We start from the raw sequence: 27823 nt of genomic DNA, 5'->3' as shown, positions 1-27823 counted from the left end.
ACCTTAAAATCCACTAACCCATTGGGTATCTGAGCCCTCTGAACCTTTGAGCGTCAAAACCAATTTTTTCAATTTAATTAGCATCTTATTTTAACTGTATCAAGGTCACACCTTGTATTGTTTCACAAATAACCAGGAAACTTCAGAAAGTGCCGAACAAGACTGTGCATCGACTGCTGGGTCACACATGCGAGGCCACTTTGCTCCCATTTTTCGCTGCCCCCCTCCACCATTGAACCATTGCTAAATATGTCCATCATCTGAATAAAAACTTTTCCCTACTTGATAATGTAAAGCTCCACACATCCTCGCTACTGCGATCTTGTTTAGAGAAAACGAAGATTGCTACTACCCTCGCACAACGGGGGCTGAACATTTTCTACGCTGACACCTGCACTTTATAACAGAGTGTAATGGTTGAAAAGCCTCTGGCAATACCTTTGGGCTACTTTCCAGTCCATCTGTTTTTCCCACTGAGCTGGGGAGAAACCATGTGGAAATCAGTAGGCCTGCATGTTTCCCCCCTCCCCCCCACTCCACTGGAGGGGTGCAGTGGCATAAAACGATGGACTGGAATGCGACCCCAGAGTTTGGGAAGGTTAAGACTTTTGCAAATATCCTACTCATTATCATTTGTAGTTTTAACTTTCAGTTTATAATTATTTTCCACATTTTGGCAAAGTACCTAGACAGGTAGTGGTTGGAAATAATCTTAAAGCAATCTAACCAAGATTCCCAAACTCCCAAAACAGCTGTTCAAGAACACAGATAGGGCAGACAGACCCCTTTGGTAGTGTAGTTGAGTCCTGCTTGGGTATTGAGGAAACAATCACAATGATAGCATTTGAGAGGGAAAAAAACTAAAATCAGATAAAGGTACTGGCCAAACCCCAGCAGAAGATCACAGAAGAAATGAAGAGCAAATAAGAAACAATAACCGACCTAACAGGAACAAAACAGAATAATGGCCCTACCAGGAGCTAAAGGAACAGTTTAAGTAAAATTGTTTTCTCTAAAAGCCCTAAAAAGTTTATGGCAGTGAACAGCATTAAAGAAAACGTTGAAGTGTTGGCATACATCTGTGGCAGATTTATATTCACACAAATGCTAGCATTTGAGAGGGAAGCAACCTAAAGTAAGATAAAGGTATCAGCCAAACACCAGCAGACGACCACCGAAGAAATGAATAGCAAATAAGAAACCATAACAAACCTAAAAGGACTGAAACTGAACAATGGCGCACCAAGGAGATACAGGTACACTTGAAATAAAAATGCTTTTCTCTAAAAGCCCCAAAAAGTTTACAGCATTGAACAGCCTTAAAAAAAACATTGAAGTGTGTATATAAATCTGTGGCAGATAAAATCTATCACCTGAACAAAGTCTGCAGGGACCAGACCCTTTTGTAAGAGGTTATCGCACAAAGGGAAAAGTTAAATTCCTACTCAGCCTTTCTGAAGTGTTTCTGTTGTGGCCTTCGGGGCAATTGTTGGTGGAGGGTGTGTTAATATGTCCCAATAAACTGACCACCTGACCTCATATCATGAGCATACTGTCTCCATTCCAGAAATTTGCATTAACAAATCATTGACTTCAGGTATATTATTCTAATTAATGAATGAAAGTAAAAAAAGACTGCAACGCCCAGAATGCATTCGGCTATCACACAAATGCACAGACCCAGCAGCTGTGTCCATAATGACCTGGAGGGAGGGGGTAACACTGGGTCTCAAACTCGGCATTATAGGGTGCTTTCGGCAACTCTCACAGATCCCTGGGGCTCGCTTTTCCCAGCACCACTGAAACGATGTTCTGGTCTCGCTTGCTCGAGTGTAGTGGCAGGAGGGCGGAGTGAGAGGTATTTACCGTCCACCGGAGGATAAAATGTAAAAAAAAAATAGAAAGAAAACAAGCATTGGCATAGCCAATAGGTCTCGCCTTTGGGACCTTAAAAGTGTTTAGCCATGCAACAGTTGCATAACTAAATACTTATAAGGTCCCAAAAGCTGGACCTATTGGCTATGCAAAGCGGCCATGCGGCCGCGAAAGTGAAACTGATCTCGATCACCATCAAACATCAAAGCGGCCTTGCAGCCGCAAAAGTGAAAGTAATCGCGGTAAAGTGTGGTGCGCGCGCCCGCGCACATGCACTGTAGCTCTAGGCTGGCCTGGTAGCATTTTTCGGAGCCCTCTCAATAAGTCTTGCCAGACCAGCGCATGCGCTGGGTCAGGCGAGACCTAAAAAATCTCGAACTGGAGCTGTCCTGGATCCTCTGTGGTTTTCACCAGACTGGACTAGTGCTCTGTTGGGCGCCTTGAGTAACTAGATAAGGACTTTGAAGAGCCTGTGACAAGCCCTTCACAGGGGCCTGATGGACTGGGCAGGGGAGTCTTCACATGAAGCTGAACACGAGCGGAGAGGCTGGAGCTCAGTCGAGGCCAGGTACTGCTCTGAAGGAGTGTTCAACACACGCTACCTGCTGCACGCACCCTCGCTGCACACATGCTACCTGCTGCACACACCCTCGCTGCACACACCCTCGCTCCACACATGGAACCTGCGCACACAGCCTAGCTGCACACACCCTCGCTGCACACAGCCTCGATGCACACACCATCGCTCCACACATGGAACCTGCGCACACAACCTCACTGCACACACCCTCGCTGCACACACCCTCGCTGCACACATGCTACCTGCGCACACAGCCTCGCTGCACACATGCTACCTGCTGAAGAAACCCTCGCTGCACACATGCTACCTGCGCACACAGCCTCGATGCACACACCCTCGCTGCACTCTTTTCCTCTGCCACTGGAGGATTCAACAAAAATTTGTTCAAGGGATATTCTTACTGGGTATGAGTATATGAAATAGGGAGGACGTGTCCTTTCTAAACCTCGGAGATCGAGGACCTCTCTATCCGCACGGGACCTCCCTGGTCTCAGGAATTTGAGTGCCAGACACATTGTGTACAAGGCCTACACATAAGTTGTGCAAATGTGTGTGTTCTTTACGTCCATATGGTGGTACAGCTATCTGCAGAATACAAAGAGTGGCAGCCTGGTCACAATCTCTGCACAAGGCAAAGGTGCCTTTTCCTGCATATAAACATCAGTTTCTGGGTAACGTTATTGAAGATACTTCTGCTGACTTCGAGAGGCCCCTGCATGCTGATGCTTTCGCCCAGCAGCTGTCTGACATCTCAGTGAGGGGTGTCCAGTTTGTGACCAAGACAGGGTCCTACATTTTTACCCACCAGGTAATGGGGTTAGTTCATCAAATAGGGGGTTCTTTGCAGAACATACATCTACACCCTAGACACATAGGTTAGGGTTTGCATAGTAGGAGCACGCTAGATTGTTTTATCATTTCTATATGCCTGTGTATAGAAATACTGCTTTAGCAAGATGGTGGAAGTGTTCGTCCTATTCACTGTCTTGATGCTCGTTATAACTTTCATCTGCTTGGGTCTATTGATCATTGCATCACATATATTCTATAGAGGAATCACTTTAGTACAATAAATATTGAAAACGTCTCTTTGAGTATTCTTTGTATGTTTCTTTGAGGAAATGAGAGCACGATTGTATGAGCGAAAGGTTCTAGATCTATCACCACGATCCCTGAGGCGTCTGGGCTGTCATGTTCATTGGATTCCAGAACTCTTAATTCCCTGTCTAGGGAAGCTTATGGTGGCACTGTGAGCTAGCCGGTCCAAGGGACAACATATCCTGCGGGGGTGCACAGAATCAGTCTGGCACCATCCCAAGGTCTATGTCGCACACAGTTCCTACTGATTAGTGGACACTACACAACAATGCTACCTGCACACACAGCAGAGTAATACCTCCATAGCTCACTGCACACATGCTACCTTCGCACACAATAGAGTAATGCCTCCAAACATCACTGCACACATGCTACCGCTGCACACAGCAGACTAATTCCTCTAAACCTCACTTCACACATGCTACCAGCGCACAGCAGAGTAATGCCTCCAAACCTCCCTACACAAATGCTACCTGCACACATAGCAGAGTAATGCCTCCAAACCTCACTGCACACATTCTACCTTTGCATGCACACATTCTACCTTTGCACACAATAGAGTAATGCTGCCAAACCTCTGTGCAGACATGCTACCTGCGTGCACAGCACAGTAATGCCTCCAAACCTCTGTGCAGACATGCAACCTGCGCACACAGCACAGCAATGCCTCCAAACCTCTGTGCAGACATGCTACCTGCACACACAGCAGAGTAATGCCTCCAAACCTCGCTGCAGACATGCAACCTGCGCACACAGCACAGTAATGCCTCCAAACCTCGCTGCAGACATGCTACCTATGCACACAGCGGAGTAATGCCTCCAAACCTCCGTGCAGACATGCTACCTGCGCACACAGCACAGTAATGCCTCCAATCCTCTGTGCAGACATGCTACCTGCACACACAGCACAGTAATGCTTCCAAACCTCGCTGCAGACATGCTACCTGCGCACACAGCAGAGTAATGCCTCCAAACCTCTGTGTAGACATGCTACCTGCGTTCCCAGCACAGTAATGCCTCCAAACCTCGCTGCAGACATGTTACCTGCGCACACAGCAGAGTAATGTCTCCAAACCTCTGTGTAGACATGCTACCTGCGTACCCAGCACAGTAATGCCTCCAAACCTCTGTGCAGACATGCTACCTGCGCACACAGCACAGTAATGCCTCCAAACCTCTGTGCAGACATGCTACCTGCGCACACAGCAGAGTAATGCCTTCAAACCTCTGTGCAGACATGCTTCCTGCGCACACAGCACAGTAATGCCTTCAAACCTCGCTGCACACATGCTACCTGCGCACACAGCACATCTAATGCCTCCAAACCTCTGTGCAGACATGCTTCCTGCGCACACAGCACAGTAATGCCTCCAAACCTCTGTGCAGACATGCTACCTGTGCACACAGCACAGTAATGCCTCCAAACCTCTGTGCAGACATGCTACCTGCGCACACAGCAGAGTAATGCCTTCAAACCTCTGTGCAGACATGCTACCTGCGCACACAGCACAGTAATGCCTCCAAACCTCTGTGCAGACATGCTACCTGCGCACACAGCAGAGTAATGCCTTCAAACCTCTGTGCAGACATGCTTCCTGCGCACACAGCACAGTAATGCCTCCAAACCTCTGTGCAGACATGCTACCTGCGCACACAGCACAGTAATGCCTCCAAACCTCTGTGCAGACATGCTACCTGCACACACAGCATATCTAATGCCTCCACACCTCTGTGCAGACATGCTACCTGCGCACACAGCACAGTAATGCCTCCACACCTCGCTGCAGACATGCTACCTGCGCACACAGCACAGTAATGCCTCCAAACCTCTGTGCAGACATGCTACCTGCGCACACAGCACAGTAATGCCTCCAAACCTCTGTCCAGACATGCTACCTGCGCACACAGCACAGTAATGCCTTCAAACCTCTGTGCAGACATGCTTCCTGCGCACACAGCACAGTAATGCCTCCAAACCTCTGTGCAGACATGCTACCTGCGCACACAGCACAGTAATGCCTCCAAACCTCTGTGCAGACATGCTACCTGCGCACACAGCACAGTAATGCCTCCAAACCTCTGTCCAGACATGCTACCTGCGCACACAGCACAGTAATGCCTCCAAACCTCTGTCCAGACATGCTACCTGCGCACACAGCACAGTAATGCCTCCAAACCTCTGTGCAGACATGCTACCTGCACACACAGCATATCTAATGCCTCCACACCTCTGTGCAGACATGCTACCTGCGCACACAGCACAGTAATGCCTCCACACCTCGCTGCAGACATGCTACCTGCGCACACAGCACAGTAATGCCTCCAAACCTCTGTCCAGACATGCTACCTGCGCACACAGCACAGTAATGCCTCCACACCTCTGTGCAGACATGCTACCTGCACACACAGCATATCTAATGCCTCCACACCTCTGTGCAGACATGCTACCTGCGCACACAGCACAGTAATGCCTCCACACCTCGCTGCAGACATGCTTCCTGCGCACACAGCACAGTGATGCCTCCAGACCTTGCTGCGCGCTCTTCCTGATGACTCATCAGAAGGCAGGTAGACTCACTCTGGAGGAGATCCCCTTGGGCAGTGGAGCACTGTCTGATGCTCTACGACCCACAAATAAAAAGCAGAATACCACCACATCATTCACACTCTGGGGGCATCACATTATGCTCTCTCCCAGACAACACAGAGATACATATTGTTTAGAACAGCTTGACATTGCGTGTTTTTAAAATGTTCCACCTGGAAATATGAGTTTCCTCATAATTCCAATTTGTGGACAGCTCTCGGTACATATATGTTGCTGCCACTTTGAGATACAGGCAACATGTGTAATTGCAACTCGTAGTTTAACCACTGTTAAAAAAACAAAAGTTAAAAATAAAAGTAAAAAAAGAGGTTATATATAATTCAGTGACACGCGCATGAGATCTGAGCAGGATTCTGGGTAGTTTCAGTGTCCTCACAGAGCTCAAAAAGAGTTTACAAATGTGAGAAGTCACTGCTCACAGGTCCCGCTTGGCCTCCGCCTGCTGACTGCGGGGACTGTCCTGCCCTGATCAGTGTATAGGTGTAAAACACGCACTCCAGAATCATAGAACAATATTTTTGGAACGGAGGATTGTTTTACAAAAACCGTCATAATTATGTTGGAAAATACGGAAACTACATTTCTTCTGCCAAACAACGCCTGATGATAAGGCGAGAAGGGAACTGAATTATGCACGAGGAGCACAGCAAAGGTGTCGAAAAACCACTGAAAACAGAGCAGAAAAACATGAAAAAGCTGGAAAAGCAGAAGGCGCTGTAACAAGGGCGCCACAGATACCGTCTCTTCCTGTGTTTAAAGCAAACTCAAAGGGGATAGAGGGATAAATTTGAAAAAATACGGCTTCCAAATCCACACCAGCAGATGCTACAAAAATAAAAATAAAAAGCCTACCAAATTCCCAACAGGAGATTTTACAAAAATAAAAAAAGCTGATGAAGGAACATCGATGCCTATTTCTGAAGCCTATATTTGAACGGAGGCTTCTGTGCAGGTTCAGAGTAGACAGTAACAGGAATACTAGATGTTGTCGACAGAAGTTCTGACCTGGATCAAAAATGTGTTTTGTGAAGCAAAGCCATTCCACAGATGTATCTGGCGGCACAAATGTCAGCGTCACTAAACAACTGCTTATTAATGATGCACCCAGACTGCAATCTTCCATTCAGCAGCATTTCACACCTTTTTCTCACATTACAGAGGACATTTGACTGAGTTCAGATGCACCTGGTCGAAGTGCCACGGTTGTTAGCGCTAAGAGCGTGGAGGAAGCGTCATCTGTTTGCTACTCACCCAGGGTGATCCCATTGGGCCACTCGATGGTCTCAGACACCAGCACTTGGCGGTCCACTCCATTGAGCCCGGCTTTTTCAATTCTAGCTCGATCTCCCCAGTCCGACCAGTACATGAACCTGGAATTGGAAGACGCGACAGAAGAATTCAAAGGCACGTGGCTAAAAGCAAAAAGGCGGGAAAACAACAACTACACTAAGTATGGAGGCTAGGCATAACGCCACTGCTTGCTTACCCGTGGATAGGGTCCACGGCGATGGCTCTCGGCTCACTCAGGCCGTGCTCGAAAAGGGTCCTTCTCTTGCATCCATCCGCGGTGGCCACGGACAGGGTCTTATTTCCCGAATCCGTCCAGTAGATGTTCTTGTGCACCCAATCCATGGCCAGGCCCTCCGGAGAGTGGAGATGGCTGTTTATCACAGTGACTTGTTCAGCGGTGTCACTGGCTTTATCTATGTAGGCACTGCCAAGACAAACATCAGCACAAGATTTAGGTCGTTCTGCCTCAGGCTTCACAGAGATGAACTACACTGAGCATCTACAGTACCATTAAAAGGATGACTGGAGGTACAGCAAGGCGGTAGGATACGTCTGGCCAAGAACCAGCTTGGGGTAGCCCAAAGATGCACAAATGCCATGACCCAAGCAAGCACAGAGCCTTCAACTTAGGCAAATTTCGAGCCTCAATAAGAAATCGGTGTATATTTTTCTTGACTCTTTCTATCCTTTGATTTTTCAAAATGTTGGGAATCCTTTTTCTAAACCACGTCACTTTATTTTAGCGTATGTACTTTTGCATGTGATGGAAAATAATACCTACAAGCCACACCCATGGATTTTCTGATACTGTCTGACTCCCCTACAGTAATGTTCTACAATGTTAAGATAGTTTCCATCAATGCTTGGCAAACAGGCGCTCATCTTCAAGGCCTCAGCAGCCTGGATGGCATAACACTCCCTTGGGAGTCTTGTTATTGTGAGGATTTGGTGCAAGGCCAGGCTGAAGGCGCTCGACCGATGCTTCACTCGCCTGCCATGTCATGTACAGGATACCGAAAGGACTTTGATACCAGCTGCTGTGGCTTACGTCGCTATTGAAGAACTCAAATATAACAGAGGACCACAAACTACCCTTCAATCACCACATCACTTCAGCAGAGAAGAATACCAACCAACCACTGATGAGATTGATTAAAGTATGCCGTTACCTTCAAGGAAATCACAAGCTCAAGCTTACTCGAGCTCTTGCACTATCATGACTACACTACTACAATATATATAATCTGCCGCGAAGCACCAAAGATGGAAATTTGGAAAGTACAAAGAAATCAGAACTAAATACAGGACTTTGTTTAAAACTATGAAAGTCCGCCCACATCAGCCCAGCCCTGAAACAACTGCGCTAGCGCCAAGGAAAGCAAACTGCTAAATTCAAAGTACGGTGCACCATATCTCAGGACCTTCCAAAGCGATTGTCATCTCTACCTCCATAAACTGACCTATCACTACACACCAGCCGAAAGCCTCAAATCCAGCACCGTCTTCAGGATCGGAGGCGCCAAATCCAGAAGAAATAAGCCAGAGGCGGGGGAGGGTAAGAGCTTGGGGTGCTACATGATGAAATGAATGCTTTGGACTCAATCTAGCAAGCAATGCCAACCGGGAACCACTTAAAATGCATGAAGACAAAGCTTTTCAAAGAAATGTATGAACTGTAAACCCATCTGATGCTAGAGCCCCCCACCATCCTCTAGCTCAGCCCCTATGGCTCTCCCTAAATGATCATCCACATGTAAACCCAGGACAGATCATAAGTTTTTCTACTATTTCCTTCACGTGCTGTGAAGTTGCTTTGGTGAATTGTTGGCACGGTTCATATCAAATAAATATTACATTTGCATTACTGACAATGAGAACAGCCCGAAAGACATGGGTCCCATTTTCTTTGTGAGCTAATCAAGTCCTTCCATGGTTATGGAGCCACCCTCAATTTTCCCCAAATACCTTTGGAACAGATTGGGGTAAACTATGCAGTTAAAAGGTCTTACAATACAGTTTGTTAAATATATTACGTTTCTCAATGTAAATCTAAAAAAAGTTCCTACTGCGTGTACAAAGTGAATTACACTTATGCAGCAGGCAGGTTTTCTGCTCAATGGCAGACATAGCGCCCATACAATCAATGAGTTCCTTGTTGATTCAGCACTAGGGAGGTGAGGCACAAATTCAGCTATAGTTGCACAGGTGTTGGCTCACATGAATGCAGAGGGGCTCAGGAGATGTGAAGTCACTAAACGGTGCATAAGGTGGCACAACTGCGACCAGCGCTGCTGCTAAAAAGACTCCCTGTAAGCCTGTGTCATCCAATACAACACAATGCTTGTGAACTGCCTGGTGCAGTGGTTGCCATGGGCACGCGTGGTCAAGATTTTACATAGGTAAAGTATCTCAGAGACCAGTGAACACAGAGCATTTCAGTTTGAAATTCACTATTGCGCCTGTTTAGGTCTCGCCTATGCAACGTGCATGCGCTGAATAGGAAAGAGACCTTTAGTAATTGGCACAGCTTTCCCGTCAAAAACGTGCACGCGTTGCATTGCTTCCAATGGCAACGCGTGCATGTCTGGCGATTCACTTGAGGGAGCGAGTGGCTGGCGCCATATGTTATCAATTATCGCGGCACCAGCCGCTTGCTCCCGCAAGTGAATCGCGCAGGCCCCCTCATCTCTCCCCTCCCTTTGCTGCCGTGCACGCTTGTTCTCTTTTATGAAAGGCAGCTTACTCTATGACGCAGATCTCTATGACGCAGATCTAGAAATGTCCTCGTAAATTAATGGTGTCACCAAAAGAGACTTCCTACAGCAATGTGTTAATTACATAGCACTGAGGTGTATACCACTGGGGCCAGTGCTTTTAATGACAGAAGAATTGAAGTACGTGCCAAATTTTGTGAGGGAGCAGTGTTAAGAGGGCAGGGCTATGGTTTAAGGAGCGGGACTAGGTGCTGTTAAAGACATGACTGTGAGGCTGTTAATGCAATTCTTAACATTTCTGGCTTTGCTGGCTCATTTCTGCCACCTGTGCACGAGGCGCTATCTTTTTTTAGGCTTGCATGTGCAATGCCAAATTATTTTTTGCATTTCCCTCATCAGCACAGAGCTTACCTTGCTAAGATTCCCTTTATCTCTGCACTTCATCCGCAAAGTGGCTCTATGTCCACAATATCTCTGGTCCCTGTCAACTGTACCGCCCTTCCTGCTGATTGGCACAGAGGTTTCCAACGTGTTCCCATTTTCCTCTGCCTTTCTTCCGTCTTCCACTAATTCCTTGCGCTGAATCCCCTTATCCCCCAAAGTAGCAGTTCTCCAGAGTAGCAGAGACGTTTTAATGCCTGGGCAAAGTGGGCAATCGCCCAGGGCACTACCTTACAAAGGCCCCTCTGGGAACGTTAACTTTCTCTCTGTCTATTCCATTTCTCTATCTAAAACTATCTGCCTGCCTTTACTTCTGACTCTATCCGTCTGTCTACCCAGTGTCACTTTAAGGACTTTTGGCGTTCCAGGTAAGACATATTTCACCAAAGTTTAACTTATTATTTAATATTGTTGGCATCATGTGAGTTTGAATTAGAAATAGTATTAGAATTCAAAGTTTTTTCCGAACAGGGGCCCCTAAAGAATGCCTTGCCCGGGGCCCTCAAAATCGTTAAGATGACACTGCATATCGTGAATTATTAGCTCATCCAAAACTCATCTTACTTTATATTTTGGCACAAAAAACTAAAATGACAACTGCCAGAATGTAAGTGAAATTCCCAAAACGGCTTATGCGTCAGTGGATATGCATATTCTTTTATATTCAAAATCACATAATTCATGCAAGAATTATGTTTATTATACAATTTATGCAAACTGTTAAAAATTTACAAGAAACATGCACTTATGTAAAAATAAAAAACACATCATATTGCCTATGGCCGAATGTGTATTGTGGAAGTCTACAATAGTACTGGTACTGAAAGAGTGGCTTTTGCTGGAGTTACAGTGTCTGTAAAGCAGTGGAAATATTCAGTTTTTTTACCCACAACTTGCCCTCTTGTTTTTTGTCCCAACCATGCTTCCTAACCTTTTTTAATCTCAGGCTTTTAATATTGTTTTTTTACAGTATGCTTCATTATTATATTTTTCTTTTCTTTTTACTTATTATATTTACTAGGATTTACTTTAGTTATTTTTTAGTCAGTAGCATGGCAGATCAACAAGACAGGAAGAGGCCTGCCATACACCAAGCTATGTAACATCTCTGCTGTGGAGATTGCAGCACTCATGTTTTTGCTTGCAACAGTGGTGGCTGGTGACATTTGAAAGTGATGGGGCATGAAAGTTGGATTTGAATTTTATGTAGTGAGCAAAGTGATTGAGCTCGATGGACAAATGTGGGGTTCAGGTGCCCTCACCCAGAGAAAAATCTGGAAAAATATTGGGAAATGGTGCCTTTTAAAGCAAATTTTAATAAAGAATTTAGTGACAAAGCAAGAAGGTTTCTAAAGCAATTTTGAACATGTAATCTTGAAATATTTAAACACCTTAAAATCTGGCACATATCTTACTGCATTTATGTGTTCAACAATTACAACAGTGTGCAAATTGCAGTGTGATTAATACAGGCCCTTTAGAATGTGTGTACTTGCCCAGTGTATTACATTGCATGCGGCATTAAATAAAGGCTCTAATCAGACTTGGTGAAGCACCCACAGCTGCTGGCTGAAATCAGCCATACAGAAATATGCCCAGACAGGGTTTTTAAAAGTGGGGGTTCTTTAAAAGGGCCACGGTTTAAACATGTAAACTAAATTTTGCAATTCTCATAGTCTGTCACCCGACCAGTATTTGTTTTTTAGGTCTTGCCTGAGCCAGCGCACACACTGCTCTGGAGAGACTTTTAGTAAGGGGGCTTCAAAAAGCTCACCACACGCTTTTGCTTGTGGCCTAAAGCTTGTGATTACGCACACACAGTTACGCGCACAGGCGCCATCTGGCTTTCCTCTCAGCGCACGCACATCGCACACTACTTGCCAGATGTGCCTCCTTTTTTTTTTTTTTTACTTTTAGTGCGCGCTTGTTATCTTTTGTGCTCCCGATCTCGGTTGCCTTCCTGAACATGTCTGCTCGTGCCCACGCTGTGAAATTTGTTTACACATTCTTTGTAGCACAGTTCGGAAATTCATTTTTATGATTTATAGCACCTGATTTCAAATAATTTTATTTGCCTCCTGATGTTGGTTGTACTATTCTTACTGATTAATGAATCACGTTCACGGAAGGCTTATGAAGAGAAATCTGCACACAGCACCATCTAGTGGAAGCAGTCGGAATACTGCACATCCCTCTGTTCCCTTTATGTTTCTGTTCACTTGTCTATGCTCCAAGCATCTTTTTCTGTATTCCTTATCTAATTTTCTATAGCTGCTGTCCCTTTATCCTACATGTTTATTGCCCCTTTCTCTACGGCCTTATGTCTTCATGCTTCTGTACCTCTACGTGTGTCTTGCTGCATACTGTCTTTTCGTGCTCTTAAATCTGTTTACTGTCTCTGCCTCTTTGTGCCTCCTCTCTCTGTTACAAGCACTAATACTATCATTATTTTATTATCTCAAGTCGCTATTATCATAACACACACTATCTATTCCCCCCTCTGATTCTGTCTCTCTCTCTCACTTCCTCTATCTCTCGCTCAAGCACATACATATACACAATTTCAAACTCATTCTCTCTCTCTTACTACTCTTTCTCTATAGCTCTTTATACATCCTCTTGGTATAATTCTTTATATTCAATTACTCTCCCCTCATACTAACTCCATCTCCCTTTCCCACATGTTTATTTCTGACCCCCTATACTCACAACATCTTACTTCAAACTTTCGTTCTCTATCGCTGATATCAATGCTTCTATATATATATTATATTATACTAATTTCAAACTAATATGCCCCGCTGCCATTACAAACATTGGCAAAACCAATAGCTCTAGCTAAACACTTACAAGGTCCTAAAGGCGAGACCTATTGGCTATGCCAATGCTTGTTTTACAAGGGTGATTATGAGACTGAAATAGTGATCCTACTAACAATAATTGAAAGTAACTCACAATTACTCGTGAGTTAGACACTAGGTAAGTGGCGAGCAGCTAGTGGCATGCTACATTTTTATTCCACTTGCACAATTTGCGAGATTCTGCATATGTAATGGGTGTGAAATGTGGCTGTATTTCTTTGCCAGCTAGGACGGCTCGAGTAGAAAGTGTCTCAGTAGAGAGAGGTCCGAACCAACCCCTTTGCCGGTATTTTTCATGACTTTTTGAATGGGAGATACTCCCTCACGTTCAGTTTTGACAAGCGATATTAAGTAATCCATCTTGCATAGTTTTCTTTACTTTTTTACAAAAATTAGACAGTATCTGCAAAAGAAAATTGGCATTTTGCACACTTTGTTGGTTCTGACTGTGAAACCTGTCAGGTTTTGAGTTGGGAAAAACTGAAGTAAGGGAGGGGTCGTCACGAATTTGATATATACATTATTGCAGAGTGGGCTTCCTTCTCCGATAATGGTGACAGAACTACAGCTGTATTAGAGATGGTCTTCTACAATAGGAGCGTTAATTTTCACGTAACGGGAGAAGGTACTTTTAGATTAGAAGATTCTAGAGCCTATCCTGTGGGACAGGACTTTACATTTGCACAGGTTGGGCTTGTTTAGGGTAGACTGTGAATTGTTCCATCCCCTGGTGGATTGCTGTGCAGTTTTTTTTATTCTCTTAAGCTTGGCATTCCCATACTGTGTTGATTCACGGGTGCTGTTGACCAATGGGGGTTGGTCCATGTCAGCTCCTGAGTCTTGTATGCTGGTTGGAGTAGGCATTTATGGTTTGGCTGTGGCCAGTGCATAATTTGAGCCGGTGGTTTCCAGTGCTCGGCACCGGCACTTAAATGTCAACACCGGCATGGTGGCACTGTCTGACAAATTTAGGGATGGCCACAATTGCTGTTTATTAATTCAATACAGATTAAAAATGACTAGCACCCTGCCGTCCAAGACATTCTTATAACACTGGGAGCCTGCAATATTCTGTTAGTAGTTGTGTTGGTAATGTCATTGGCAGGGGCAATGGATGGTGCACGCTGCAGAGGCCTCCTGACGAAGGCACTGGCACTTATGTATTTTTCTTTTCTTTTTTTTTACAAATTAAGCACTGCCTGTAACCATATTGCCCTTTCTGTCCCAACCATAGTCTGGCTGCCCAACAAGTGCTGATTGTGAGTGCTTACTTTCTGCCAAGCGAGGAGAGAGTTGGAACAGTGCGCAGAGTGCGGTCACCTTTGTCGGGTCAGTATATCTTATTCTAGCGATTGTGTGAATTTCTATCACATATAATGGGGAAATATGTTTACTGCCTTTATATACAGTTTATCCTAGGAATGATACATTCATGTCACCGGTGCTGGAGACCATTATCGGATTTTTTTTAGTACATCTAAAGATTAGGTCAATCAACACAGTGTGGTTTCTACTTTCACTATTATATGAAGCGCTACATGGATTTTTCTATCTAACCTCCCACGAATGTAATATTAACATGTAGCCCCCTATTATATATTTATGTCACTGTTATGACATAAGATTTATCCAGACACATTTTAGCACACTTCTGACATTATCCTTCAGAGGAATAACTCATACAATTTGAACCGTGCAAAGCGCTGCAATAAACAGATGAATACACACAGAATTAAATGCAAGCCGCACATATAATAGAAATATCAGATGTATAAACATCAATTCCAGAAGGTATTTCCACTGACTCAGTATGAGGGAGACAGCCGCTTGCACTACTCTAGGGCTCTTTTGTCTTCTATAAATGAGACTGCTTCAAACAAACTGCAAGACGTTCAAAATACGGCAGCACGTCTCATTCCTAGTCTTCCAGCTAGGGCGGCCTCTGCCCTTCTTCTGCGCACGCTACATTGGCTGCTGAATCGCAAAAGCATCATCTTTTAGGTTTGCTGTCTGACTCACAAGTCGTTGCAAAGCAATGCGCCCAGCTACCTTTCTGCAAAGCTTGTCCACTACTCCTTGTAGAGCTTTGAGATCTTAAAGCCTTGCTCTCAGTTCCACGTATAACGAAATCCCACTCAGCAGGCAGATCCTTTTCTTATCTGGCTCCCCTATTGTGGAACAAGCTCCAATTTCATATATGCCAATGTGCAGATCATTTCAGTTTCAGAAAACGTCTTTATTCTAGGCCGCATCAGTCGGCTCCTCTGCTTATAAACTGGGCTGCACTGAGGTACTCCTCCCGGGGTGATATTTGCGCATTATAAATTAAATTAACATAACAGCATGCAGTGTGGAGCTCTACATTTTGTAAGACGAAGGTCCACTTTGTGGGGTGCTGCATTCTGTGTAATAAAATCAAGACTCTGGACGGCAAAGGGAAGGCAGATGAGCTGACGCGACTGCGGGCCTCGCCTGGGGAAGCCGTACAACGCTGCAGATTCACCAACCCGCTAGAGAAGCGGATGTGACATTATGCACCCTTTATATCAACACAGAACACGGGGACCCTTACAGTCGAAAGGGACTAAGGGTAGTAGTAAGTTATCAGAGAAGCGGTCCCTTTCAAAAATGAGTACACACATGTAACCACAATGCTAAAATCAGGATTGGGTCTAAATGTGTTCGATGCGGACGTAGCAGGGGTACGAACGTGTCGGGCAAAATTGGCAGGAGAGCACTGTGTCGGCGTCCACCTCCATTGATCCACGCAGCCTTTGCTCCTGTCATCTTCCTCTATCCCCTTTGTTTGGAGAGCACCTTGCAGGCCCCCGCCTTGCTTAATCTCGTTACTCCGTTGCCGGACCGGAGTTGCAACTCTGCATTAGCCCGGTCCTACCACGATTCCTGTGGCGATGCATCCATGAATTTTCGTTACCACGTTACCTGACTCCAGTTGGAACTCCACCTCATCTACTTCACCCCATTCCGACCACGATCCCCGTGGTGCCGACACTGTGCTCTCCTGCCAATTTTGCTTGGCACGCTCGTACCCCTGCTACGTTCGCACCAGCTACAGTGGACGGGCCCGTGCTCTTCGCCTTGTGACTCACCGAGCTAGCCCTCTTGTCCATTATAGGAGACGATGTTTCCTCTGTCATGGTTCGGACACCATTCCCAGGATATATTCTCTCTATTCTCAGTAACTTCTCAGGCATTCTTTGATTGTCTAGTCCTGATGATGATCCCATAACCGTTGTTGGGTCTCGAAACATCGTCGACAACCACATCTTAACCCCAATCTGTATTGTCGATTTATGTGGAGCACAAGATGTCTTTGTTATTGTGACTGTTGTTATTGCTTATTTTTACCACCAACTCACTTTTAAGCTTTATGACTGAGGTAAGGAAATCTGTTGATTTTCAGATACCCCGTCACGTCCTGCCTACTTCATGTTTTTGTATTATTTACGCTTTAATTCTTGATAATAAATCTTTAACATTTTTGCATTGAACACATTTAGACCCAATCCTGATTTCAGCATTGTGGCTACATGTTTGTAATAATTTTTTAAAGGGACCGCTGTCTCTGATAACTCATTATGCACCCTTTGACATAACACACTTGAAGCCCCGCCCACCCCAAAGCCTCCGTAGACTGCCATTCGCAGCAGAGGGGCCCGTTTACTTTCTGTTCTTGTAGATCCCTTTAATACCCATAAAGCCAAAGGTAGCAGGGCAGCGCCAGGGATAGCAAAGTGACTGCATTGAGTAGCAGCTGCTACCCATAGCTACCCTTAATATAGGTCCACACTGTCAACTACTCCTTGATTGCCCAGTGGAGGGAATAGGGCAGGGTTCTTGATCTGACCAAGACCCACCACTGCTAATTTCTCAGACGCAACCATTCCCAGAGCCTTCACATGCACCTCAGCTATCATGTACAGCACACTCTGGAATAACAAACAGCAGCTTGCGCATTCAGGTACAGCACACAAACACTAGAATCATGTGCACACTAAAATATGTTCAGTACACACTGGTAACACAAATGACACCCCCAGGGCTTTAAGTGGGCCAGGTCCTGCCAGTGCTCAGCACAGTCAGTTCTAAAAATCAGGTGCTGAGACGAGTCCCTATCAGGCTCTCCATTTCTGCTCTCACCCTCAGGGTGGAAAAACAAATATTAACTCTGCATCAGTGCCTCTCTTCACTGCCTTTGATGTAACTTAGAAGAGACTCATTGTAGGTCTTCCACAGTCTTATTTCAGAACTGAATCATTTTCAATATTATATACAACAAAGCCATAGGTGTTGCTTACTTATCTTTTGAAACAAACAGTCATTGACAAAGCCAATTGTCCAGGTTCTTTGTAGGTATAATGTTAATTATATTATATATCTGGATGCAATGATAAACAGCAAAATAGCAATCAGGTGGCACACTATGCTAAGCACAGATTTTTAGCTTGTGTTTTTAAGCCACACCCTTAATTACATTGGCCACGCCCCTTTGAGAGACCCCCAATTTTTTCATACCACTTAAAGCCCTGGACACAGCATAGCATAAAACACTGTACAAACTACAGACCGGCACAGCACAGGGTTAAGCACAGCTCAGCATCAAGTACAGTACAATCTCAAATCATATATATTACGCACCGGAATGATCATCAGGCCAACGTGAAATTGTGACCACACACACTGCAATCACAAGCAGCAACCCCATAACCATGGGCCAGCACATCCTAAAACCACGCACAGCACACCATGTGTAGCGCATCCCAGAATCCTGCATAGCTCAGACTAGGGATATGAACAACACAGTCTGGAAGCACTTATCGTAAAAAGACTAACTATAGCACCAATTTATTTCGGGTTGAAGGCACAAATGTAAGCTCAGCCTAGTATCACGCACAGCACACACTGCACTCACAAAGTGCACCCCCTTACATGAAAACATCCCAGAACCAAGGGCTAAAACATCTACAACCTTGAAAAGTCCAGGAAATTATAAGAGATGCCCAGGATTCATGCGCACGAGGCCACAAGTGGACAACTGCATGTTCACTTCTCAGTAAAATTTAGCACTGGGTGAATAATACGTTTAGTTCTGGTGTTGTGGGTGCAACACTGCCTTAAAGTGAGTCGTCAGCCCTTGCCACGTGGGCATGCTTGCAGTGTTAGCATACCTGTATATCTTCCGGTGGTACAAGTCACACCAGAAGATCTTGTTGGTCGCCACCTCCACATCCAAGGCCACCACGTTCTTCAGCATAGGGATGACACGCGAGTAGTCCCTCTTCACCAAATCGATCTTGCAGACCTCGTGGCGGTTGGTGAAAATCAAGGAAGGACTCTTGCCTGTTACAAAAGGAAGTCACAGTGCAATTGTTTAGCTAATAAGCCTGCCAATGCTGCATGTTTGCTTGTTTGAATTGTACGTGGGTTGGGCTATCAAAGGCATGAAGTATCAATGCAGTGGTAAGAGGGGTGAAGATTAAGGCATACTTGGTAGAAAATCCAGTTGAGCAGTTACTAGTGGTTATTAGGAGGCTGAGGAGGTATCCTATGGGTTTGACATATACAATAAACTATGAGGAGAGTTCTGGATAATTTCACCTGCATCTTGAAACTCGAGGTTGGTATCTAATTGCATCTACTGATTTAGGTTGCATTCAGGATGTATTCTCGTGTTTCTGCTGAACATGTAGCCCACTGAACAAAAAACTAATCTCCAAGGAACCATTTGCAAATAGTAAACAAAATATCCCAACAGAGAATATTACGAGGAATCTCCACCCCTGCAGAAACTCTTCACCAATAGGGAGACAATCCGACAAGCTGCTTTTGTCTCACTTTACACCACAGTGTAATATAATCTTTGTTTTTAGGTCAAACCTAGGCAGCGCACATGCGCTATCTGCAAGACCTGCTGTAAGCATTACATAGACTGTAATCTTGCCTGCTACTTACTATTGGATCACTCCTACGTCGCTTTTCTTTTCTCCCTCCTAAGTTGTTCAAGCAGCTGATACCTCACTTCTGGTCAAAGTTAAGAAGTACCGGCCAAGCACAGTCTCCTTTCACTTACTTTCTTCATCTGTTCCTATAGAGATTTTCTTTTTTTTTTTTAAAAGGTACGCCAGACGCTGGTTCCGCCTTTCCACCAGGTTACAACACAAATACAGCGTTTCCAAGGGCTACTTTAATTTTAACCTAATGTGACTGTAATCTGTTTGAACAAAGGCCACTGAATTTATGGGGATACGCATTTTCTGCATAGTTTACTGGCTGCATCATTTCACCAATCACATGCACATTTGCACCCACCAACAATGGATTGTCAAGTACATAAGTTAAATATGCATGGGCACGCACTTTATATTTTAGAACGGCGCCCACGTTCATCATTGTTTTTAAATTACTGTGATCGGGCGCTGCACTTTCAGTTTTAAGGATAAGAAAATGGGGGGAGATTCAATAGGGTGTAGCAGAGGCTGGAATCTAGACTAACTGTTTTCAACATACATTTTGCCTCTGACACCATAAATTACAGCAATTATTTTGTCAACTAGCCTGTTTAATGACTGTGATCTACAAAATCTTTTTTTTGGTTTTTGATTTCTTAGATTCGATGAACACTACTGGTTTGACACACACTTATTGTATACAAGATATGGTGACATAAATATTTACATTTGTACAGTGACTTCAAAATGTGACAACAAACGAAAAAAATTATATAAATATAACATAAAGATTATCAAATTGGAATTATTTTTCAAAGCTGAAGTCAAATGTCCGAAACAAATTAGTTCATGGAACGTGAGCAGTTGGCTCCTATAGTTCTCGCTATTATTGCGGTCCTATGCAGAGTCGGGTACCTGTGTCTGTATATAATTTCAATGAGCAATGCAAATTGCAGTCTGTCTTTGCATTTGCAATTGCTTATGTAGAGAAGCTGGTTCTAGCTTAATCTTCTACAAAAATCCTCTGCGATCTCTGCTTTTGCGCCAACGCGTTTCGACCTGTGTAGTTGGGGACCTGTGTGATGTTTGTGAGGTCGTCTTCAGGGCGGGTATTGTGGTGGAATCGGACTTCTGTTCCTGTAATTCAATTGTAATGGTATATGGTTACTCCTACTGTCATGTATTTTTGATTGTGGAGTTTCTAATGGTTGTTCTATGTCAACTTACGTTCACTCCAGGTGGTTGAACTTGTCTTTTATGTTATGCCTTGTTTTGTGTACTGCCGACTGAAGTAGAATGACTTTCTTGACCTTGGTCTCGTTTTTTTCTTTCTAAAACAAATGAAAGGGAGAGGAGTTGGAGTCTACATCCCCTTGAGATTGCCTGAAGCTGTGACATGGTTTCTGGCAAGTACTTGAGTTAGGTAGTTTATTATTGTTGTCGCAGTGCGTGCTTTTGTGATTAGGATTTCTTTTCCCTACTGCGTGCCTTAAACGTGCTTCTTTTTAAGTTGCGGTGGCGTGACCTCTATTTATGCATACCGAGAGTTATTTGTGTGTGAGGGGGGGGAAGAAAATCCGCTTCGCTGTGCCCTGGTGAACACCGTGATTGTTACTGGTGAAAAACGCGATTCCAAGCGGTGAGGGAGCTCGTCCCGGATCAGCGCGTGGTGTTAGTTCTATTTAAAGAAAGGACGGTGGGCTGTTTACATGTAGCTCATGGGGGCGTACTGTTCCGTACCTTCTTGGTTTGCGAGTGAAGGAATCCACTTCTTCAGCGCTCGTGTATCTCCTGTCTCCTCTCTCTTTTTCGGCAGCTGGCAGGTTTCTTAGCGTTTCCTCAGGGTTATTCATAGCGCTCTTGCCATTGGTTGATTTATATAAGGGAGTGCCCCTTATTGGCGCGTTGCTTGCTCCACGTTTCAGCTGGTTGGGGGTGTGTCGTAGTCATAGTTACCGTGTGGTGCAACACTTCGTAGGCGATGTTTTTTTGGGTTGATGAGCGGCTCTTCCAGTCCGTGAATTCTTCCGTGATTCCACTGCGGTGATGTGCAGCGTGTCCGTCATGGCTTAGGGGTATGTTGATGGTCAAAGTGATCATGTTGTTTTTTCTGCCTCCCGGTTCGAATCCGGGTCATTAACAATTGCGGGCCCTGTTATTAAGATGGACCGCTTGTATGGTGACGCTTTTTTCTCAATAGAGGTTTTTTGATGGTATGTGTCCACTTTGTAAATTAGGGTGGTTGGTCCTTTTTGCTGGCTTATGTTTTTGGTTCAAGGGCGCATTTTCGGACGGTGGGTTCATGCAGAAAGCGAATGGATTGACGTGCAGCGTGTCTGTCATGGCTTGTGGGTACGTTTCTGTTCATGCTAGTCCTTTTGTAGCTCCGCCTCCTGATTCGAGTCCAAAGAAATTTTTTTTTATTGCTGCTCCTGTCTCTGTTGCATCTTGCGAGGTGTGCTTACAGCTGTTAACTGACACATGATTCTTTGATTATAACGGTCATGTTATCGGCGTTTTCCTCTTTTTTGCTTGTCGCTTCATAGCGTTGTGTTTCATATGTTCGAACCTTCCTGGGGCTCCAGGTAGTCATTGTCTACGGTTGTGCTATGGCTGCTGGACATTTGGGGTGTAGAGGTGTCTCCAGATGTACACGTGTTCTTATGGCATTGGGTGTGATTTGTCTTTTGTCCAAGGATATTGAGGTGCAATCTTTTATTTCTTTTATTTTTCAGAGAGGTGACATGTCAGGCTCCTTATCAGATGATGTTTGATATTTCCGTCATTTCGTTTAGTCCATTGTCTATAGTGCCTAGGAACATTATAGTTTTGGCTTCCACTTTTGAAAGGGTTGCGTCTATGTTCTTACTTTTGATATGACGTAGAACTGTCCACTTTAGGTCATTTATACTGTGGTTTTTTTCAATCCAGTGGGACACCATGGGTGCATTGTGAGTTTTGCACTTGATTCTTGAACGATGTTGTGAGATGCGGTTTTTCACAGGTTGTGTCGTTTTTCCGATGTAGGCCAATTTACATGGGCATAAGACACAATAGATGACGTTTTGTGTGTTGCAGTTGGTGAAGTCTTCGTGAATCAGGTACTTTGGCCCGTACTCAAACTTGGTGCCTTCGATTGTGCTATCGCATGATACGCATGTACCGCATTTTTTGTGGCCTTTTATCGGTGGTAGTGAAAGCATGGATCTCAATGATGTCCCTGGTTGTTTGTAGTAGGTGTTTGCACGAACCAATTTTTCTCGTATGCTGATGTTTTTTTTGAGAGCAAAGATTGGTATCTGTGAAAGTGGTTGAATTCCTTTGACTGTGTCCCAGTTTTTTCGAATGATTTTTTGCATATCGTTTGGTCTGTTTGAAAAAGTGGTGACGCATACCAGTTTGGGGTTTGTTTTGTCTGGTCTTGGAGAAAGAAGGGAATCTCTGGGCGTGTACCATGCCCTTTTTAGTGCTCTTTTAAGGAGTTTTTTGGGGTAGTTCCTTTTTTGTAATTTCTCCATTAGGATGCTGGCGTTCTCGAAATAGTCTTCTTTTTTCGAGCAGTTTCTCCTAATTCGAAGAAATTGACTGTAAGGGAGATTCTCGCGTAGGTTACGTTGGTGGAAACTTTGGAAGTCGAGAAATGTGTTTCTGTCTGTTTTTTTGGTGTACAAAGTTGTGTAGAGATGACCATCCTCATGTCTCACGAGTAGGTCCAAAAAGTTCATTTCTGTTTTGTGATGGTTCATTGTAAATTGAATGTTTGGACTCCTGTTGTTTAGCCATGTCACAAACGCTTCTAGATCTTGTATCTCACCTCTCCAAAGTAGAAAAACATCATCGATGTAACGACGCCACATTTTTATGTGGCCGTCGTATGGGTTGTTGTTGTACACCCATTTTTCCTCGTATAGGGCCATGAACATTATGGCCATTTCTGGGGCGAAGGGACAGCCCATCGCGGTTCCTGTGACTTGTAGATATTGGGTGTCGTTGAAGGAGAAAAAGTTGTTTCTGAGGCAGATATGTGCTAATTGAACAAGATGGTTTGTTGGCACTGTGTGCGGGCGAACTCTTTTATCAAGAAAAACTTGTATTGCTTCTAGGCCTTCTTCTTGGGGGATATTGGAGTATAGGCTGACAATGTCCAAGGTTACAAGGATTTCATTGTCTTTGTCGAAGGGAAAATTCTCGAGCGTTGTGATGGCCTGCATGGTGTCTTTCACGTAACTCGGAGTGTCTTTGATCAATGGTTTCAAAAAAGTGTCCACATATTTTGCTGGTCTCTCCAGTATTGAATTTACTCCTGAGATTATGGGCCTCCCAGGGGGATTTTTGGGGTCTTTGTGTACTTTTGGGAGGACATACATAATGGGTGTCCTGGGATTCTCATTGATCAAATACTGTGCTTCTTTAGTTGTCAGCCACCCTTCTTCTTTGCCTATATCAATGATGGGAAGAAGTTTCCTTTTTATTTTCGAGCTCCAATCTTCATTCGATTTCCTGTAGTATTTTTGGTCCATTAGTTGGCGATGTACTTCTGCTTCATATTTCTCCCTCTGCCAGATGACTATTCCTCCTCCCTTGTCTGCCGGTTTGATTATGAGATTTTTGTTTTGTTGCAGGTGGTCCAGAGCTTCCGTTTCTTGTTTCGACAGGTTCCATTTCATGAAGGGTTTCTTCCTGTCTAGGTTGTCGAGATCTCTTAGGACATTCTTCTCGAAAGTTAAGAGTTCGACGGGCATGTTTTGTGAATTTGGAAAGAAAGACGATGGATATTTTAGTCCGGAGAAGTTACGAGAAGAATATTCTTCTCTTTCTTGGAAAAAGACTTTGAGTCTCATTTTCCTGAAGAGTTGAATTATTTCCATCTTCATCTGAGTTAAATCTGGTCTGGCCGTGGGGATGAATGATAGGCCTTTTTGGAGTACTTGAATTTCGGTTGGAAGGAGAACTTCGTTGGAAAGGTTATATATGGAGCCTATTTCTTCCCTTACCATCGGTATACGTTCCTCCTGGTTGTAATCTCTCCCTGGTGTTGGTTCGATTGGGGGTTGTACCATCTGTTGGCTCGTGGACGGCCTCTCGGTCGGCTGTTGCCTCTGTCTAAAAAAGGTGCCTGTTGGTAGAATGGCCTTGGTTGAATGTTTCTGGTGTCTGTAGGGCCTTCGCTGTCGCTAGATGTTCCGGATGAGGAAGAGGGTTCTGAGAAAGTAAGGAACCTTCTCTTGCTCCTACCTCCGTATATGTTTAATATTCCTGTATTTTGAGGCTGGTTGTAATATTCTTTTTCTAGGTAGGGATAGGCTTTGGATATAGAGAAGTTAATTATATATTTTTGTAATTTGAATCTCTTTGCTTCTTCAGTGTTCTTTTTGAAAATGGTGTTTTCTTTTTCCAATTTGGAAAGGATGTTCTTGGCGTCCTCTATTGCTGTGTTGTTTAGGAATGCTTCTTCCAGTTCTTGAATTAGTTCCAGCTCTTTTTGGCTCAATCGTTCAGCGGTTTTAATGGAATGGAACATCCAATCCCGTGAGCATTTCGTTCCAATATGGCTGAAGCCTTCAAGGTACTCCGGTTGGTCTGTGAATATCACTGGTATGTTCTTCACTTGTAGCCCAGTTGGTATTGTGCCTGCTCTAAGATGTTCTAATAGTGCTTCTCCGTGTAGGGCTGTTCTTATCTGTTTTTTCTTCAATCTCGTTATTCTCTCCAAATCTGTTTGTTGGGCAAAACTGGTGGAATTCTTTCCTAGATTGAATGATGATGGTCTTTTTAGGAGTTCTTCGATGTCTTCCTCTCTGAAGCTTAGGGTTTTGGGTTCTGTCATTGATCTGAACGAACTTTTACTTTTTACACCTGTGGGGTGTAGTTTCAGGGTCTGTGAACGTAAGGTTGACTGTTATTTGGGTTTTTTTGAAGTGGTGCAATTTGCTGGTGTGGAACGTGGTAGTGTTCAATCGAACAGGAATGTTTAGAACCTAGATTTATTTGTTCTAGGAACTAGGATTTTAATTTTCGAAGGTAGTTGTGGTCTACCTATACCCTCGTGTGCCTGGTGCACACACTAATCGCGGATAAGAAAATGGGGGGAGATTCAATAGGGTGTAGCAGAGGCTGGAATCTAGACTAACTGTTTTCAACATACATTTTGCCTCTGACACCATAAATTACAGCAATTATTTTGTCAACTAGCCTGTTTAATGACTGTGATCTACAAAATCTTTTTTTTGGTTTTTGATTTCTTAGATTCGATGAACACTACTGGTTTGACACACACTTATTGTATACAAGATATGGTGACATAAATATTTACATTTGTACAGTGACTTCAAAATGTGACAACAAACGAAAAAAATTATATAAATACAACATAAAGATTATCAAATTGGAATTATTTTTCAAAGCTGAAGTCAAATGTCCGAAACAAATTAGTTCATGGAACGTGAGCAGTTGGCTCCTATAGTTCTCGCTATTATTGCGGTCCTATGCAGAGTCGGGTACCTGTGTCTGTATATAATTTCAATGAGCAATGCAAATTGCAGTCTGTCTTTGCATTTGCAATTGCTTATGTAGAGAAGCTGGTTCTAGCTTAATCTTCTACAAAAATCCTCTGCGATCTCTGCTTTTGCGCCAACGCGTTTCGACCTGTGTAGTTGGGGACCTGTGTGATGTTTGTGAGGTCGTCTTCAGGGCGGGTATTGTGGTGGAATCGGACTTCTGTTCCTGTAATTCAATTGTAATGGTATATGGTTACTCCTACTGTCATGTATTTTTGATTGTGGAGTTTCTAATGGTTGTTCTATGTCAACTTACGTTCACTCCAGGTGGTTGAACTTGTCTTTTATGTTATGCCTTGTTTTGTGTACTGCCGACTGAAGTAGAATGACTTTCTTGACCTTGGTCTCGTTTTTTTCTTTCTAAAACAAATGAAAGGGAGAGGAGTTGGAGTCTACATCCCCTTGAGATTGCCTGAAGCTGTGACATGGTTTCTGGCAAGTACTTGAGTTAGGTAGTTTATTATTGTTGTCGCAGTGCGTGCTTTTGTGATTAGGATTTCTTTTCCCTACTGCGTGCCTTAAACGTGCTTCTTTTTAAGTTGCGGTGGCGTGACCTCTATTTATGCATACCGAGAGTTATTTGTGTGTGAGGGGGGGGGAAGAAAATCCGCTTCGCTGTGCCCTGGTGAACACCGTGATTGTTACTGGTGAAAAACGCGATTCCAAGCGGTGAGGGAGCTCGTCCCGGATCAGCGCGTGGTGTTAGTTCTATTTAAAGAAAGGACGGTGGGCTGTTTACATGTAGCTCATGGGGGCGTACTGTTCCGTACCTTCTTGGTTTGCGAGTGAAGGAATCCACTTCTTCAGCGCTCGTGTATCTCCTGTCTCCTCTCTCTTTTTCGGCAGCTGGCAGGTTTCTTAGCGTTTCCTCAGGGTTATTCATAGCGCTCTTGCCATTGGTTGATTTATATAAGGGAGTGCCCCTTATTGGCGCGTTGCTTGCTCCACGTTTCAGCTGGTTGGGGGTGTGTCGTAGTCATAGTTACCGTGTGGTGCAACACTTCGTAGGCGATGTTTTTTTGGGTTGATGAGCGGCTCTTCCAGTCCGTGAATTCTTCCGTGATTCCACTGCGGTGATGTGCAGCGTGTCCGTCATGGCTTAGGGGTATGTTGATGGTCAAAGTGATCATGTTGTTTTTTCTGCCTCCCGGTTCGAATCCGGGTCATTAACAATTGCGGGCCCTGTTATTAAGATGGACCGCTTGTATGGTGACGCTTTTTTCTCAATAGAGGTTTTTTGATGGTATGTGTCCACTTTGTAAATTAGGGTGGTTGGTCCTTTTTGCTGGCTTATGTTTTTGGTTCAAGGGCGCATTTTCGGACGGTGGGTTCATGCAGAAAGCGAATGGATTGACGTGCAGCGTGTCTGTTTGTTGTCACATTTTGAAGTCACTGTACAAATGTAAATATTTATGTCACCATATCTTGTATACAATAAGTGTGTGTCAAACCAGTAGTGTTCATCGAATCTAAGAAATCAAAAACCAAAAAAAAGATTTTGTAGATCACAGTCATTAAACAGGCTAGTTGACAAAATAATTGCTGTAATTTATGGTGTCAGAGGCAAAATGTATGTTGAAAACAGTTAGTCTAGATTCCAGCCTCTGCTACACCCTATTGAATCTCCCCCCATTTTCTTATCCACGATTAGTGTGTGCACCAGGCACACGAGGGTATAGGTAGACCACAACTACCTTCGAAAATTAAAATCCTAGTTCCTAGAACAAATAAATCTAGGTTCTAAACATTCCTGTTCGATTGAACACTACCACGTTCCACACCAGCAAATTGCACCACTTCAAAAAAAACCAAATAACAGTCAACCTTACG

The 27823-nt window shown here is 44.1% G+C and overlaps 1 protein-coding gene across 3 annotated transcripts in view; it reads right to left on the bottom strand.

The window, feature by feature from the left end:
• Positions 1–27823, bottom strand: part of LRP8 (LDL receptor related protein 8) — a 1041819-nt gene that overhangs the window by 178159 nt on the left and 835837 nt on the right. For all 3 annotated transcript variants that reach the window (XM_085602589.1, XM_085602587.1, XM_085602588.1), the window contains 3 exons: positions 18657–18828; positions 7648–7875; positions 7413–7531 (listed from right to left, as the gene is read on the bottom strand). In XM_085602589.1, the coding sequence (XP_085458715.1) occupies positions 7413–7531; positions 7648–7875; positions 18657–18828 (519 nt within the window). The remainder of the gene's footprint in view (positions 1–7412; positions 7532–7647; positions 7876–18656; positions 18829–27823) is intronic.

The sequence above is a fragment of the Triturus cristatus genome, chromosome 4_2, assembly GCF_964204655.1.
Source record: "Triturus cristatus chromosome 4_2, aTriCri1.1, whole genome shotgun sequence".
Taxonomy (NCBI): domain Eukaryota; kingdom Metazoa; phylum Chordata; class Amphibia; order Caudata; family Salamandridae; genus Triturus; species Triturus cristatus.
This window is presented reverse-complemented; position numbering and strand designations above follow the sequence as displayed.